We start from the raw sequence: 16,683 nt of genomic DNA on the forward strand, positions 1-16,683 counted from the left end.
GAAAAATTAATATAAATATAAAAACTACAGGCAGACGTTGTTTTATTACAAGAGACAAACAGACCTGTCACAGCTATAAATGAACTTAAAGTACCTGAGTTTCCCACTGTGTTCTTCGCCTCCTACAGCTTTAGACAAAGGGGAGAAGCAATTTTAATACATAAAGATATTAATTTCTCAGTACTCACATTTATAGATCCAGAGGGTAGATTCCTAATCATTAAATTATCTATACTTAACAAAAAGCTATGTAAGTACATAGCTTCTTCCACTTTTTTTTAGTGCACTCTCTGAACACCCAGATTGCGCACTTCTTGGGGCAACCTCAACTTTGGACTACATGAAGAAATGGATAGGCTCAATACAGCAGGAACTCAGCACAATTTGCGGTCCACAAATATAATAATCAGACAGTAGATGAGCGACTTTGGTCTTGGCGACGCATGGCGCTCCCTTCACCCCAACTATAAGGAATATACTTTCTTCTCATATGTCCATCACTCCTACTCTCATCACGATTATTTTGTAGTCAGCAGCTCACTGTTGAGTGACATTTCAGACACTGAGATACACCCTATAGCTGTCAGCGATCATGCTCCTCTGTCGTTAACACTAATACATCAGAAGAACATTCCACCAAGTAAAAACTGGAGATTAATACATCATTGCTCAAAGATGAAGAATTTATTCAACATTTTATAAAAGGAGTGGACTTTATATTTAGACTATAATGACGTTGGAACATCAACATCTGTTCTCTGGGAAGCAGGGAAAGCTGTGATGAGATGTAAAATAATTTCTTTCTCATCACATAAAAAGAAAAAAAAAAAAGAATATTCAGGAATTAGAAAAAACCCCCAAAATCTTTAGAAGAAGCCTACGTGTCCCATCGGGAACAGGAAATGCTGAACAAAATACACAAAACAAAACTAGAATTAAATGAAATTATGAATAACAAAACCCTCAATTCTTAGTACAGAGACTTCGCTTGCAAAATTTTGAACACCAGGGCCGTGCAGAGATGTTGAAAGGGGTGGGTGCTCAAAGTTAAAAAGGGGCACATAGAACCAGGGTGAAGAACAACAACACACATTCATCAAGAATCTAATATGGAATCTCATCACACTATATCACTGTCATCAGGGCTGCCACGATTAGTCGACTATCAAAATCGTCGACGACTAATTTAATAGTCGAGGCGTCGTTTGAAGCTTTGTAAGATCCCAAGAGACGCAGGAATAAGTAGCAGGATTTAAGAGTGTAATAACGGACTGAAACAGAAGATGGCAGCACTGCATGTACAAGGATGCCAGCTGCCGTTAAACCCCGAAGAAGAAGAAGCTGTGTCCCACAATTCATAGCGCAGCCCAGCTCAGTTTCCAACAATGGCAGCAGCTAGTTAGTTTTAATATTACTCTTATTATTCTTTCTGGGTCACAAAATAAACGTTTAACATATTTTCATAAACTTCACCGAAACTATCTGCAGATTTCATTAAAATTTAGTGAAATATCATCTTGTCTTTATTTTTAGTTAGCACAGACCTTAAACACTTAAAGATGTAAGCTAATGATAGTTATATAAGAGCAGATGCTGCTGGTGCAATAAGCTGTACGTTTTACGTCCATTTGATGCATGATCTGATTAGTCAACTAATCAAAAATAATCAGTGACTAGTCGACTATCAAAATAATCGTTTGTGGCAGCCCTAGGTACAATGTTGCTGTTGAGGGGTTGCTGCTGCTCCTGCTGCTGATAGTGCTGAAGGGCAGGGCTGTGTTGATCTGAGACTGTAGACATTAAAGAATCCATAGGAGAGATGGTAGCTGATTACAGTTTTTCTTGATTGCTTAAACACATTTCTTGAAACTATGCCTCGTATTCCCAAAACAGTAAACACAAATCCATAACGTCTCACCCAATTTCCCAAACACCGTATTGTTAGGTCAAAATGAAGCTCTATACTCAAAACCAATCACTCTTGCTGAAAAACCAAACTTTGCCACAGACAGCATTCACAAGGCCCCAAACACACACATGACAACATAATCTTACACATTGGTGCAATAAATGTAAAACAATATTCCCCAAACTGCCAAGTTATGTTCCTTGTGGTTCTTCCCCTCAAAAACCTTTTCAAATCATGAACAAAAAAGATGAAACCAATGTAGATACAGTGGCACATTTTTATTCATGTACCATACAGTATAACACACACCAAAAACATTAGTCCACCTCAGCATCCTGTCTGTGGTCTGGGTCAGGCCAGAGAATCTCATCCACATCACAGGCTATATTGGCCCTAGCCAGGCAGCGGGGTTAAAATCCTCATGCATGCCTGATCCACACTGGCATGCATATACTGATATGTCAAGGTAGGCATCTTCCATGGCCTGGAGGAGGTGCACATGGACATATGGTTCTTTGTCGTACACTTTCCACCGCCATGCCCAAAATACTCCTCTATCAGGTTTAGAAACGGAGAGTATGAAGGCAGAAAGATGTTAGAACACCAGTCATCAACCATAGCAATGCGATGGAAGCTAATGTAATCCCAAACAACAACGCAGTGGGACTGCTCTGGTTGGTGCTGGTTCCCTGCAGTCCCGCTGGAACATATGTTATCTCAGACTATCAAGAAAAGCAATGAGAAGCATAGCGTTATAGGGTCCTAGAATGGCATGGCAGTGGAGTAACCCTCGTTGGCTGATGGCTGCGCACAGAGTGACATTCCCTCCTTGCTGACCAGGGACATTTACAATAAGCCAATGGGCAATTATCCAGACTGTCCTCTTCTGTTAAAACCAGCAAAAATATGTTAAAGAGTAATAATAAAACAACAACAAGCTGCAGCCAACATAAAGTGGAAAAGACTGCTTACACCTTCATATGGGTTTGGGAGAATATATTTACTTTTTAAAGATTGTGTCCAAAGATGTTTTACACAAGGTTTATGTAAAGCGGCCTACTTGGGTTTGAAGCACAGTTCGTCAGTTCTAAATAGGAACTTGAATTAGAAGTTTAGTTCCCCGTTTGGACTTTGGTCATTATTTTCACGTTGTAGAATACAACAAGGTTGGTGATAAGTTGGTAAGGTGGTCAGTGAAGACGTGGTTGCATTAGTAAATGGGTCAAACAGAGAGCTCTCTAAACAGGATTGTGACCCATTTATCTATTTTAAACCTTCAGATTAAGAACATTGTGATGGAAATGAAAAAACACTAGCAGGTATGGATTAATTCAAATACATTTCATCTATGTAGCGGTGCACTGACAGCAGCCATCATTCCGCAGTTTTAAAATTTACTTTAAAGAATTTTGTATGGCTATGTGTGAGTGCTGTTATTATTTCACACATAGAAACAGAACATCATTGCGTGAGAACCAGTCTAAACCAGACAGGCTTCCTGCTTACGCTTTGATGTAATACAAAATTACACATCTCTAGTACAAGTGGTTGCAGAATCAACTGTTGTCACCAACTTGACTATTTGTCATCAAAACGGTGCTTTAAGTAAAGTAGTCATGTAGTTTATCACACTTCCCATGGAAATGTTGTCATCCATAAACAAGAAAATACTGACATTAATCTCTGCTTTTCTAAAATCACTATTATATTTTATTATTATATGTGATAATGTAGATACAACGAGGAACAAAGGTTGATGGAGGGATCACCAATGTCTGTTGAGGAGCAGTGGCCAGAGATCCCAACGCCTATAGATGCTGCTGTCTTCTATGATGGTACTTACATCACTTTTCTTTTAGAGCCCTTTAAAATGTCAATTTCTCATAAAAAGAAATTCAATCCAACAAAATTTACAGTACATTTACACTAACACTTCATAGTTTTCTGCTCCTTTGCTGTTTGACTCTCAGATTAATAGAATATCTTCACTAACTGTGATTGGAAAATACTTGCATATAGACATAGAGTAAAATGTAAGGTATAAAGGTTTATAACCAAGGCAGTACTATCCAAGGTACTTAAACCTTTTCATTATGAATACTTTTGAATGCACTGTACACAGACAGTCCTTGCCCCATACAGCAAACACAGTTTGCCACAATACATTTTAAGTTTCAAATTCTAAATGAATATTGATTTCCCCACAGGATCTGTGCACTTCTTCAAAGGAAACTTGGACTACAAATACGACTCCAACTTCAAACGTGTGCACTCCATCAGTCGTGTTAATGAGCTGCTGGAATGTGAAGTGAAGGAAGGCAATGAAACAGTGACAGAGAGGAGATAAGTGAAGTAATGCTTTCCCTGGAGCTTGACGGTGCTGTGCATGCATACACAAACTTTTACGTCCAGTAATAACCACAATGTATCGAACAGAAAATAGAGAAGTGGTTAGTGTGTGGTTAGTCTTACCTCAGTGTGTAATACAGTGATGTAACATTGGAATTTGTACAGTTTTCATGATTTGAAATGTGTGTTTTAATCTATTTTTGCTGCTAATTTTAATTTTTAAATCTCTCTATACAAACATCAACATGTGATATAGAGCTATTCAGCCAAACGTAACATTTATTTTAAGCTCGTGTCGTTCCATCAGAGGGATTTATTTTTTACTTAGCAAAGAAAATTTGATATTTTCCTGATTAAAAAACATCTTTGCTTTTATGTTGAAACATATTCACTGTGTGTGTGTGCGTGCGTGCGTGTGTGTGTGTGTGTGTCTTTTTACTGCTGTTGCCTAATTTACCTGAGGCTGAACGTTACTTTATGAAGTCAAAACTCTTCATCCCTGTGTCCAGTATTGTGTAACACTGACACAAAGTGTTTTGGGATAATTACAGGTAAGGTGGAAAACACCCACCTGCAGTTGACTCACAGAAAAAAAACAACTTTCCAGTTTCCAACACGTTATGCGGTTGGGCACGATTGAATGTGTAGAATAAACTGACTTTAATGTTTCTGGTAAATGGACTGATTCTTATATAGCGCTTTTCTACTCTCCTGGAGTACTCAAAGTGCTCTATACAACATGCCTCATTCACACCCACTCATACAAGCACTTCTAAACACAAGTGCAAACTAATCTGCATTCACACACATTCACACTCCGATGAATGCATCAGAGGACAATTTGGGGTTAGTATCTCAAGGATGCTTGGCACGCAGACTGGGGAAGCCAAGAATCAAACCACCAACCTTCTGATCAGTAACTGATCTGCTCTGCCATCTGAGCCACCCCACTGATAACATTAACACTTCACTGTAGCAATTTCAAGACTTCAGGTAGTAAAGTGAATCTGATCTTGTCTTGGCTCTGTGTGAGGCACACGTTTAAAGTACATGTTGTGCATTAAGGACAGGGTTTTCAAGAACTTCAGCTAATAGACTTCAGCTTGGTCCACGGGTTTGTTCCACGCACCTCAAAAGGTGGCTCATTGTAGAAGATGTGGTTGCACAATTGTAACACAAATGGTGGCAATGTCAACATTAATCATCCTTTCCTGTATGTGATGTGCAGCACTTGAAACCCTCCATGACCAATTCCTGGCAAAATACTTCTTTTCATTTGGAATCATGTTGGATCGTGCAAAAACCAAAGTGTTCATAGTGAAAAAAAACCTTCCAATTCCTCAATGCAGTGTTTGACAGAATATTAAATTTATGTTAACACATCCATTACAAGAAAACACAGGTGAAAGTGTTTAATGAGACAAGAACTGTTCTGAGATTATTAAGTCCAGATACCAAATACCACTGAGAAAATATGAAAGAAAACTAGTAACTAAGTTTTAAATAATAACAGCTAAGCTAAAAGAAGGAAACCAGCTTTGAACCCTATATTAAAATGAAGTGAATCAACAACAACAACAATAATAATAATTGTGGAAAAAACACACAAAGAAAATCTTCAAATATGTGATTAAATCTGCTTTAAATCAGCTATGAGGTCAATTCTGGAAAAGGAAAAATGGACGCTTGTTTTCTTTGTTTGAGAGCTTGAAAATAGGAATAGTTTTACATTTTATTTCTAGAACTTTCATAAAGAGGGAAAACAACTTTAACCTGAGTTCACTGAGCTATATAAATCCAATCCATTATTATTATTATTATTATTATTATTATTATTATTATTATTATTATTATTATTATTATTATTATTATTATTATTATTAAAATCTGATAATTACAGATGTTGGGGCTGTTCTAATTATCTCATGAACAATTTCCTCTGCAAACTGCAACAATGATTCAACATCAGTGTTTTGGGGTTTTTTGTACATGTAACACCGTCATGAGCAATCAAAGCCAGAGTTCCCCTCTTCACCATAAAAGGAGCATTTTGTTAGTCACTGACGGCAGGTAGTTACTCAACACATCCAAACTCCAGCCTATATAACAGCTTCTCACAGCACTGAGACACAAGTTGCACACAACGAGGAAGCATGAAGACTTTGACTCTGAGCATTCTGCTTGGCCTGGCAGTGGCAGTTTACTGCATGCCAGTATCTCAGATTACTGGGCAAGATGAAAGTTTTGCAAAGGTATGTGTACTTGGCTGTTTTTTATTTTTTGGCATAGGCTAGAGTGGACAAACGTTGTGATTATTTTAATTGTCCATCCCATGTTGTTATTTGTCTTGTTTCTTGAGCTTAAACATGCTGACAGATATTTGAGTGTAAAGCTCTGAATATTTCTCTCTTCCAGAACTACCTGAAGAAATTCTTCAACCTCACAGAGGAGGAGGGTCCAGCTGTCAGAAGGGGCATCAGCCCGCTGAACAAGAAGCTGGCTGAGATGCAGAGATTCTTTGGTCTCCAGATCACCGGGTCTCTGGATGCTGACACTTTGGCCATGATGAAGAAGCCCCGCTGTGGGGTTCCCGATGAACAGGTCGCTCGTTTCTCCACTTTTGATAACAACGCTAAATGGCAGAAAAACAGCCTCACATACAGGTGAATGATCTAAAGACACAACATAACACACAACGTGAGAAAATGTGACCACACTAATGATTTTCTTGGATATTGTTGTGCTCTGCAGGATAGAGAACTACACACCTGACATGTCTGTGGCAGAGGTGGATGACTCCATAGACAAAGCTCTGCAGGTGTGGGCCAAAGTCACTCCACTGAGGTTCACAAGGATCTACAGCGGCATTGCTGATATTATGATCTCCTTTGGTCGCCGGGGTGAGTCTAAAAACACACTAAGTAATATAATCACTGAACGTTTTTATTGTATTATTGCACAAGACAGGATCATCCCACCTATCAGTCAGGAACACTAAGCTTTTTTAGTGTCTGTGTTTTGTTTGGCCAACCCTGAAACTACTATCTTCTAACAGCACATGGTGATTATTACCCCTTTGATGGCCCTGATGGCACTCTCGCCCACGCATTTGCTCCCGGTGATGGCATTGGAGGGGATGCCCATTTTGATGAAGATGAAACGTTCACGTTCCGCTCAAACACGGGTAAGTTTGTTTACTTTTATGAACTGTGGTGTCCAAATTATTACTCTGTAGTGTGCGACCTGAGTTATCCTTAGCTGTAACCAATTGTCATTCTGTGTTTTCTACTTCAGGCTACGTCCTCTTTATGGTTGCTGCCCATGAATTTGGTCACTCTCTGGGCTTGTCTCACTCCAATGACCCCGGTGCTCTCATGTACTCAGTGTACTCATACAGTAACCCTGACACCTATATTCTTCCCCGGGATGACGTTAATGGCATCCAGTCCCTCTATGGTGAGTGCTAAATTCTTTTTTTGGTTTTATTCAATTAAAAATATTTGAGTTGACCAAAATCTTAGAAGAGCCTGTGCATAAATAATTTTACAACTTACAACAGTGTGATATTTATTAAATTACCTCCAGGTCCAAATGAGGATATCATTGTACCTGGACCTACAGCCCCCACTACTCCTGATGCCTGTGATTCAACGATGGTTTTGGATGCTGTTGCCACACTGCGAGGAGAGATGCTCTTCTTCAAGGACAGGTATCACAAAATAAATGCATGAATACCTGAGCTACTGAGATTTGCTGACTGATCATTTACATTAATGTACATTTTCTGTGTATCTTCACAGATTCTTCTGGCGCAACCACCCTCAGAGCAACACACCTCAGCAAACTCTCATCACAAATTTCTGGCCCGATGCCCCTGTTGACATTGATGCTGCTTATGAGAGCCAACAATCAGACCGTGTCTTACTTTTTAAAGGTATGCTTTCTCAGTGTCCACCTAATGCAGCACTCCTTTGAAGTCAGCATTTTTGTGCCTTTACATAGCTTTACTATAAAGTCTACTTCTTATTTGTTCACAGGTCAGCAGGTGTGGGCTTTCAGCGGCTATGATCTTGTAAGTGGCTATCCTAAATCAATATCCAGCTTTGGTCTGCCTAAAAAAGTGAAGAAAGTTGATGCGGCCCTCTATGACGAACAAAGTGGGAAGACTCTGTTCTTTGTAGGCAGTGAATACTACAGGTGTGTTCCACTAAGACCTGAGAAAATTAGGCAACTGATTTTCATACAGGAGCTTACAAGTTGTATTACAAATGTTAGATGAATCTAAATACATTTTTCTTTTCCCAGTTATAATGAGGCCACAAAGAAGATGGATAAGGGATTCCCCAAACAGGTGGATGAGACCTTCTTGGGAATGACCTCCAAAGTGACTGCAGCTCTGCAGCAAGGAGGTGAGCAGCAATTCAGGCTTGAAGACCACTGAAACGAGACAATGATTTCTGTTTTTGATATTTCTGTTTTTATCTTTTGAGTTTACATGTAATGAATGATTGCTATTTTAACATGTTTAAAAATCCCTCTGGTCTGTTATGCAGCACTAACATGTAGCATCTCTGTTCTGCAGGGTACACCTACCTCTACAGTGGACCACAAATGTTTGAGTACGCCATGTGGAGCGGGAGGCTGTACCGTGTGCTGAGGAACAGCTACTTCTTGCCCTGCACCAAATACTAGAAAAGATTTTGAATGCTAAGGCACAGTAAAAAAAAAGAAAAGAAAGAAGAGTAACTGTGTCAATATATTTTTGGATATTTAATTTTATTGTTAAAAAGTTAACAGCAGCGTATGTACTTAATACTGTTATTGTTATGTTAACTTTATTAAGCTTTACCATAACTTTTTATTTTGTTTTATTTATGTCACACTCATTATTTAATTTTTCCGTTCGCTAATTGTTGTTGTTGTGTTTTGACCTATTTATGTACACAAAAGGTCAAATGGAGTACAGTAAAAATAAATTGACATCATCAATAAGCACATTTTAAATGTGTTACTGTTGTGTTACAATGTTACAACCATAGGTGGATAAAGTACACACACTGGTAACTCAAGTATAAGTACAGATCTTCCTGCAAAAGTTGAAGAACTGCTTCTTTACTCAAGTAATAGTATCGTATTTTTCGGACCATAAAGCGCACCGGATTATAAGGTGCATTAAGCAAACAAAGCAGTCATATAAGTCAAACTTTACTCAACTCATTCTTCTTGCTTCCTCCACTTCCGTACCATTGAATCATTAATACTGAATTCTGTCGCAGCTGCTCTATTCCCGTGTTGTTGCAGTATATTAATGACTAACCTCGTATTGTGGATGGATTATCTCAGTTGTTCTCCTGACTGAAGTTTGGTCCGTTTACAGCATTCTGCCATGCCATTGCATTTGTCCCTAACCATCAGGAACCCTCACGTTAACTTTTATCGAGTGGAAAAAAGTTAGCGTTCATCCTCCAGCTTCACTGTGTTTATGTTATGCTAACATAGCTGTGTCGCTAGCGATCATGTTGCACATCATTATATACCAGCTAGCCCAACTTCAGTAACCCTACAAACGCCACTGCTGTTTAGTTTTCTGTCTTCATTTATGTTTGAAGTGATAGCAGAGCTGTACGTTTGAATTTTTTCAGAAATCTCTCATTCAGAACATGCTATATCATGTTTAGGTGGAAGCTAGCGAGCTAACTTCCTGCTAACTTCTAACTCCATTAAATTTACTAAATTCTGTTTTCATGGATGCCTGGATGTTAAACTTAATTGTTACACCTGGTAAAGCAGCAACACTGATCATTTTATTAAAGATGAAAGAATTTAGACAGTTTTTAACTCTCACTGATGCCGCAGTGTTTGTTTGACTTTGGGACCTGAAATGGACGGAGTTTAGGACCCAGATTACTCTGCGAGGCTCCTGACTACAGTAGTCATAATGCTCCGACAATCCATTAAGCCTGTGGCTTCGTAGTTTAGCAAAGTCGTACTAAAATGTTTTTTGACAGATTTTTGAGCGCTTTGTACCACATAAAATCGGTTTGAGGTCAGTAAGCACAACCAGAATTCATACATAAGGCGCACCGGATTATACGGAGCCCCGCAGGGGACATGGGAGAAAAAAAAAAGATTAAGACGGACTTTTGCGAGATCTCGCAAAACAAACTCAGGATCTCGCAAAAGTTTTGCGAGATCTCGCCAAAGTTTTAGCCGCATTCTTCGGAGGCCGCCAGCTCGAAGCCAACCAACTACATTCACGCCTCAAAATATCTTAAAAGTGTATTTTGTGACCCAGAAAGAGTAATATTACAACTAAGTAGCTGCCGCCATTGTTGGAATTCAACTTTTGTGAGATCTCGCAAAAGTTTTGCGAGATCCCGAGTTTGTTTTGCGAGATCTCGCAAAAGTCCGTCTTAATCTTTTTTTTCTCCCATGTCCCCTGCGGGGCTCCGTAGGATTATATGGTGCACTGTCGATTTAAAAAAATAAAAAATTAAAAATTAAAGGACTTTAAATGGTAAATGGACTGGTTCTTATATAGCGCTTTTCTACTCTCACTGAGTACTCAAAGTGCTTTCTACATCTGGTGCATTCACCCGATCATACCCATTCACACAAGCACATTATCTAAGGTTTTTAGTGCTTCTATCTGACATTCACTCGAATTCACACTCCAATGGATGCATCAGGGGGCAACATGGGGTTAGTATCTTGCCCAAAGATATTTGGCATGTAGACTGGAGGAGCCTGGGATCAAACCACCAACCCTCTGGTGAGTAAATGACCCGTGATTTTTAGCTAACTGAAACACAGTTGGTCATATTATAATAAAATTCCACAACAGAAAAGAATACAATTTGTATTTTAACTTGGAATTAAATTCTTAGGAATGTAGGGTAGCAGAACAAGTAGAATAAAAGTAAAATACAAGAGATAAATGATTCTAAAAAAAGCCTGCACTAGAGTGCCTCTTTTGTTCAAGCAGCCTTTGAATAACACAACGTTAGCATACTTTGTTTTGTTTTAAATGTTGCTTCACAATATGCAAAAACAGAACTTCAGCAGTGACAGCACAGTGATATAGTGGTTAGAGCTATTGCCTCACAGCAAGAAGGTTATATTTTTAAATCCATCCTGGGATCTTTTCCCTTTGTAGGTACTTCAGATTTCTCCCAACAGCCCAAAGACATGCATGTAGTTGGGTTAATTGGTGATGCTAAATAGGTATGAATGACTCTGGTGAAGCCTGACACTGGACTAGATAAGTAGACAAAATACAGCAGCTGCACCTTCGACTTACAGATATATGTAGCAAACTACACTGAAAGAGTTGGTGTTTATAGATGCACAGTGACAGGAAACAACTCACCTCAAATATCTTAAACCTAAAGTAATGAGCTGTTTTGATAATGCAGTTATACAAATAGAGATATTTCTGTAAAAATGTAGGAAGTGATAGTCAGAAAATAAAGAAAAATGGTAATAGTAAAACTATCTGCGAGTTTTACACCTGAAACTATTACAGCTTTGTGCTAATGGATAATGGTGACTAGCATATTCTTATGCTTAATATTTAGCGTATATAAAAAATAAAATAATTATCACATTTAACCCTATAGCTTTAGCTAGTACACAAGCATGCTAACGCTTGCTAATTTGCACAAAACACAAATGATATGTCAGCATTTTGATGTGATGAGGGAAGGTCACAGGATCACCAAAAATATTACAAGTCATTCTGAGTACTTTTATTCGAATTAAGTTCTAATTATTTCATAATGGAAGTGGCTGAACTACAGTAAAATCATATAAAAAATATCATATTAACTATTGAGAGAAAAATTCAGAAAATATCAGCTTTGATTTTGAATACCGTGATCATTAGTTCATTGGTCTCAGCTTACATAGTTCACAAGTAAAAACAAAGATTTATCAAAGATTTCTAGTTCTTAGGTTTTGTTCCTGTGCCCCTGATGTTAAGTGTAGGTTTAATTCTGTCATGTTTATTTTCTTGCTCCCTAGTTGTGTCTCATGTCGCAGTTTGTTACTCCTGTCCCTGTGCGCCGTGTTTGTCCTATTCAGTGTCAAGAGCGTGCCTCTGCGCCTGTCGTGTGTTTCCTCTTTTATTTTGATAGTCCCTGTCCTGTGTGCAGTGTGTCTGATTTTGCTTCCCTTGTCTCATTAGGTCTTATTTGTCCCAGCTGTGTTGCCACCTGTTCCCAATCGTCTCATTGTCCTGCTTGTGTATTTAAGTCCTTTGTTTCTCTGTTAGTTGTTCCATTGTACCCTTACTGTGCTGTGTTTTTTCCTCTGAGCTCCCTGTGATCCTCGTCCTTAGTCTCTAGTTTTCAGGTTTCTAGTTTTCTAGCTTCCTAGTGTTAGTGATGGCCAAATGAAGCTTTCTGAATCATTGAAGCTTGTGTTCATTACTCAAAGCTTTTCAACACAGTCGTCTTTGGTGACATCTGGTGGCCAAAAATATGAAGAGCAGCTTGAATCCACAAAATAAAATGAACTGCTTCATTATGACTGCCCATGCTACAGAGTGGAGTTCACAGTTGTTAGGTTTATGTTGGCACAAACCTGTTGCTGACTGAGACGAGCGCTGTTCCTGCCGCTCGAACCCCAGTCACTCTCAGTCAGCTCCCCTGTAGCACTGCCTTTTATTGTGGTTACATGAATATGCATAGGTTCCTTAACATATGACATCTTACACATTGTGAACAAAGAGTACCTCGTCTGTGTGTAGTGTAGGTATGTGTGTGTGTGTGTCAAGATGTGACCCTGTGAATGATCTGCTGGCGCCCGTGAGTCCAACAGTTCACCTAAACAGACACAGAGTAGGTGTCCTCCTATACTATAAATCAGAAAAAGAAGGTACGACCTCTCTCATGACCTTAGGATGTGTGTGTATGCCAGAGTGCTCTGGAACGCACACAGAGTCTTTGTAGACTACTAAGGATCAGACATCCTGTCATTATACAATCGATTAAATACCTCTAAGCATATATGATTATATGTTTCTAAGCAAAAATAACAATCCAACAATATAACTCTGACAGCAGATCTATCTGATGTTGGGCCACCGTTGTGTTGCTTTGAACATGTATTTTTGGGGGTGAAGAAATTGTTATGTTTATTTGTTTAATAAATAATTTTCATCAATAAACTTTCCTTGTGCCACGGTGTGGTCTTCCTTTGCTTGTGACTTCTTGATGTTGGTAAATACAATAGATTAAAATTGCATATAATATACATATAAAAATGCACAACTCATTATGGAGTATGCTTCTGTTGTGACCAAAATCAACTCAAAATACTCCCACATGACAGAACCTCCTTCCACCCTGGCTGGCTGCATATCTCTCAACAGAATAATCACTGGTTTGCTGTCTCTCACCATCAAAAAACTCCACAAATCCCGCAAATGATTCACTTCCTTATAAACCACCGAATCAAGAACCAAAGCATTTAATGAAGCTTTTTAATGACGTCACTGATCACGTGACTCTGGCCAAATGAATCAACTGCATGGTCCTCGTCCAAGTCTCCGGTGATCAGAATGGGAGGCTCTCTGTCAACATTCACTACTCCTCCAATCTCCAGCTCACCACCTTCTCTGCTGTTTGAATCCCAGGCCTGCAGCGGCGGCTCGCGACGAACGAAGAAGGATGGTGAAGTGAACAATACAATACAACTTCATTTCTATAACACATTAGAAATCTTGCCTTTCCCTCTAGTTAATATTTCTTTTATGACTTTATATCATGCACTTTTATGCTCATTTAAATTCTTGTTTGCTCTGTACCTGTTGCTTTCCTATGTATCAGTGACAGTTATCTTCTTGCATACGTAGTACTTGCTTTGGTCCTATTTCTATTATCCTCCTCCTATACTCTCTTACTTGTTAAGCACCTTGGCATACCCTTGGTTTTTAAGTGTGCTTTATAAATAAAGTTTATTGTTATTATTATTATTATTATTATTATTATTATTATTATTATTATTTAAAGACCAGAGGTACACCAAAGTGCTTCTAAATACAATAGTAGGAAATAAAAATAAAATTACATAAAATTAAAGGATAAATCAGCAGTCTAATGTAATGCAAATCAGTTTAACAAATGCAATAGTTATCAGCTTCTTCTAATTCAGGAGAATAATGCAAACTAAAACTACATAATAATTCACAATCTTTAGTTAGGGGTATAACATGGCATAAAATAATATTATAATCTAACAGATGCAATAGTAAAGTGCAAAAAACACTACCAGATGAAACAAAGCACTAATTAATCGGCAATGCTAAGTTAAATAAATAAGTTATTGATCGTAATTTAAAAGATCAAATAATTCAGACACGGGAATATCAACTGGAAGATTATTCCGGTAATATAATAATATAAGTTAAGATTGCATATAGGTGCAATTGCAAAGTACAATGAATACTACCTAATAAAAACTCTAACTAGCCAGGAATGCTAGATTAACCCTTTAAGACCTACCATAGAACCAAGTCCGCCAGAGCTTATATTATATTTTTACATGCTGTGGAGCCATTTTTGGGAGCATTTCAAGTTGCTGTACATCAATACAACCATTATAGCCCAAATTTTAATAATATGTCTGCATTAAGTGCATAGTAATTACTGTAAAATTATGATATTATTTTATGCCATGTTATACCCCGAATTAAAGATTGTGAATTATTATGTAGTTTTAGTTTGCATTATTCTCCTGAATTAGAAGAAGCTGATAACTATTGCATTAGTTAAACTGATTTGCATTACATTAAATTGCTGACTTGTTGTGAATGAATGATATTGTTTTATGATGCATTATATTGCTGAGTTATAAGAAATACTGTTCGCAGAAGGTTATTGTCTAATTTGTCTGAGTAGAAGAGAACAGAGTGTGCTGGAGTTTTCTGCCCCATTTCAGCAGGAGCAGATAAACAGGGAGCCAAGGTCGTAGCTCAGGCGCTGTGTGAGAGAGAGCATGTGAATGTTTAGGCTTTTTATGATAAGGTGGAGGCACCAGACGCTATAAAAGTTTGAGCAATGCTCCACCATTTTGAGATTTTGAGGCTGTCTGCATCAGTGTCCATCTCCCACGTGTGTGATCATTAAATCATCGTTTGACTCAACCCGGCCGGACCAGTGTTGTTATTGTGGTTTTTTCTCTTGTCTCCATCCCCAATATTTTGAACCTTAACAGCTTGGGGGCTCGTCCTGTGGTATTGGGGTGGAATTTAAAAGTTTGGACGGTCCGAGGTTGTCGAACGGACAGGCACGAGCCAGTGGTCTGATGTGAGTGGACAAAAGCCGGCTTATCTAAAGGTAAGGCACTACCTGTTGAATTATTTCCAAAATGTGCCAAATTGGATATGACTAAATTAAAGTCTACTCACTGAAATTACTGGTAGAGTGTCTGTTTTGATTTTGATGAGAATCACCGTGTGTTATGCAGTTAAAGTTGCTTAAGAATGTTTAATGAAGTTGAAGAAATATGAAACTGTTCTGGAGGTAACAGATATAATGTTGGGTTTGAGTCCTTGGATATTGAGCTGAAGGCTCAGGTAGTTTGGTAGGGAAATTAGGACAGAAACTGTTCTGGAGGAAACAGAGACTGGTTAATAGTTTTACAAATTAGGTCAGAAACTGTTCTGGAGGTAACAGATACTGTTTAATTGATATGTTAAAATTTGTCAAAATTGTTTAGGTGAAAATTGTTATAGGACGGCACTGGAAGATGCTAAGAAGCACATAGCCCGGAGGTTACGCTCCCTCCTGGCCGTGGACGCGCGGTCTTGACCTGTCGGCGAACAGGGTTAGTTCAGTTTGGTTTAACTGTGGGGTACAGGGCATCCTGAAATAAGCTAGGAGTTAGAATCTCCTCACCGTTTTAAATGGTGTCATGTGCTTGTTTGGACAAAGTTAAATTGAGTTAGGGACTTTAGAAATCAGGCCATAGGCTGTTCTGGAGGAAACAGATACTGGTTAATTGATTACAAAAAAGTTAACTTTCTTCGGTTGGACCCGTTAACTTAAATTTGTCGAAATTTGTTAGGTGCTGAATCTGTCAGGCCTGTCAGTGATTGTAAATATAAGACGTCTTTGTAATATAAAATAGAAGAGTTTTGTCTGAGCTTTGTGTGACCCTGTGTGTGACGACAGCGCACTGCAGCGCTGCGAGCTATTTTTAGACGGTGTGTGAACATGCAAATGAGCTGTGACGCGCACAGAGGACTTTGCTTCCTGTTTACCGTGTTTTTGAGTTTTATAATTTTGATTTGCAAACAATGATACATGCCTGTAAGTAAAACGCTGATTTTGCTGATTATGATACTACAAATAAGGTGTTGAATGACTAGGGTGTGAATGATGTTGGAGTTTAAAGCGGAAACTCAGAGAGGAGTGTGTTGG

The 16,683-nt window shown here is 38.5% G+C and overlaps 1 protein-coding gene and 1 long non-coding RNA gene across 2 annotated transcripts; one reads left to right on the top strand and one right to left on the bottom strand.

The window, feature by feature from the left end:
• The first annotated feature begins 6,352 nt into the window (after positions 1-6,352).
• On the top strand, positions 6,353-9,262 carry LOC309716413 (collagenase 3-like). Its single transcript, XM_082550211.1, has 10 exons — positions 6,353-6,510; positions 6,674-6,921; positions 7,010-7,158; positions 7,314-7,442; positions 7,553-7,714; positions 7,844-7,967; positions 8,059-8,192; positions 8,296-8,455; positions 8,564-8,667; positions 8,841-9,262. Exons 1-10 carry the CDS (start codon positions 6,412-6,414, stop codon positions 8,948-8,950), a joined length of 1,419 nt encoding a protein of 472 aa, XP_082406337.1. The 5' UTR covers positions 6,353-6,411; the 3' UTR covers positions 8,951-9,262.
• Positions 8,853-10,143, bottom strand: LOC309716416. The gene is made up of 2 exons (XR_014279426.1): positions 9,576-10,143; positions 8,853-8,965 (listed from the first exon to the last, which is right to left on the bottom strand). It is a non-coding gene; the product is annotated as an uncharacterized lncRNA (long non-coding RNA).
• Between the last annotated feature and the right edge of the window lie 6,540 nt (positions 10,144-16,683).

Source organism: Aulonocara stuartgranti (genome assembly GCF_965226115.1).
Source record: "Aulonocara stuartgranti genome assembly, chromosome: 10".
Lineage (NCBI taxonomy): Eukaryota > Metazoa > Chordata > Actinopteri > Cichliformes > Cichlidae > Aulonocara > Aulonocara stuartgranti.

What these genes read in the sequence shown, in the direction of transcription:
- LOC309716413 (XM_082550211.1), top strand. Translation starts at nt 6,412, where the DNA reads ATGAAGACTTTGACTCTGAGCATTCTGCTTGGCCTGGCAGTGGCAGTT. An exon ending in ATGCTCTTCTTCAAGGACAG is followed by an intron (nt 7,968 to 8,058) that starts GTATCACAAAAT and finishes GTATCTTCACAG; the next exon opens with ATTCTTCTGGCGCAACCACC. An exon ending in TGCAGCTCTGCAGCAAGGAG is followed by an intron (nt 8,668 to 8,840) that starts GTGAGCAGCAAT and finishes TCTGTTCTGCAG; the next exon opens with GGTACACCTACCTCTACAGT.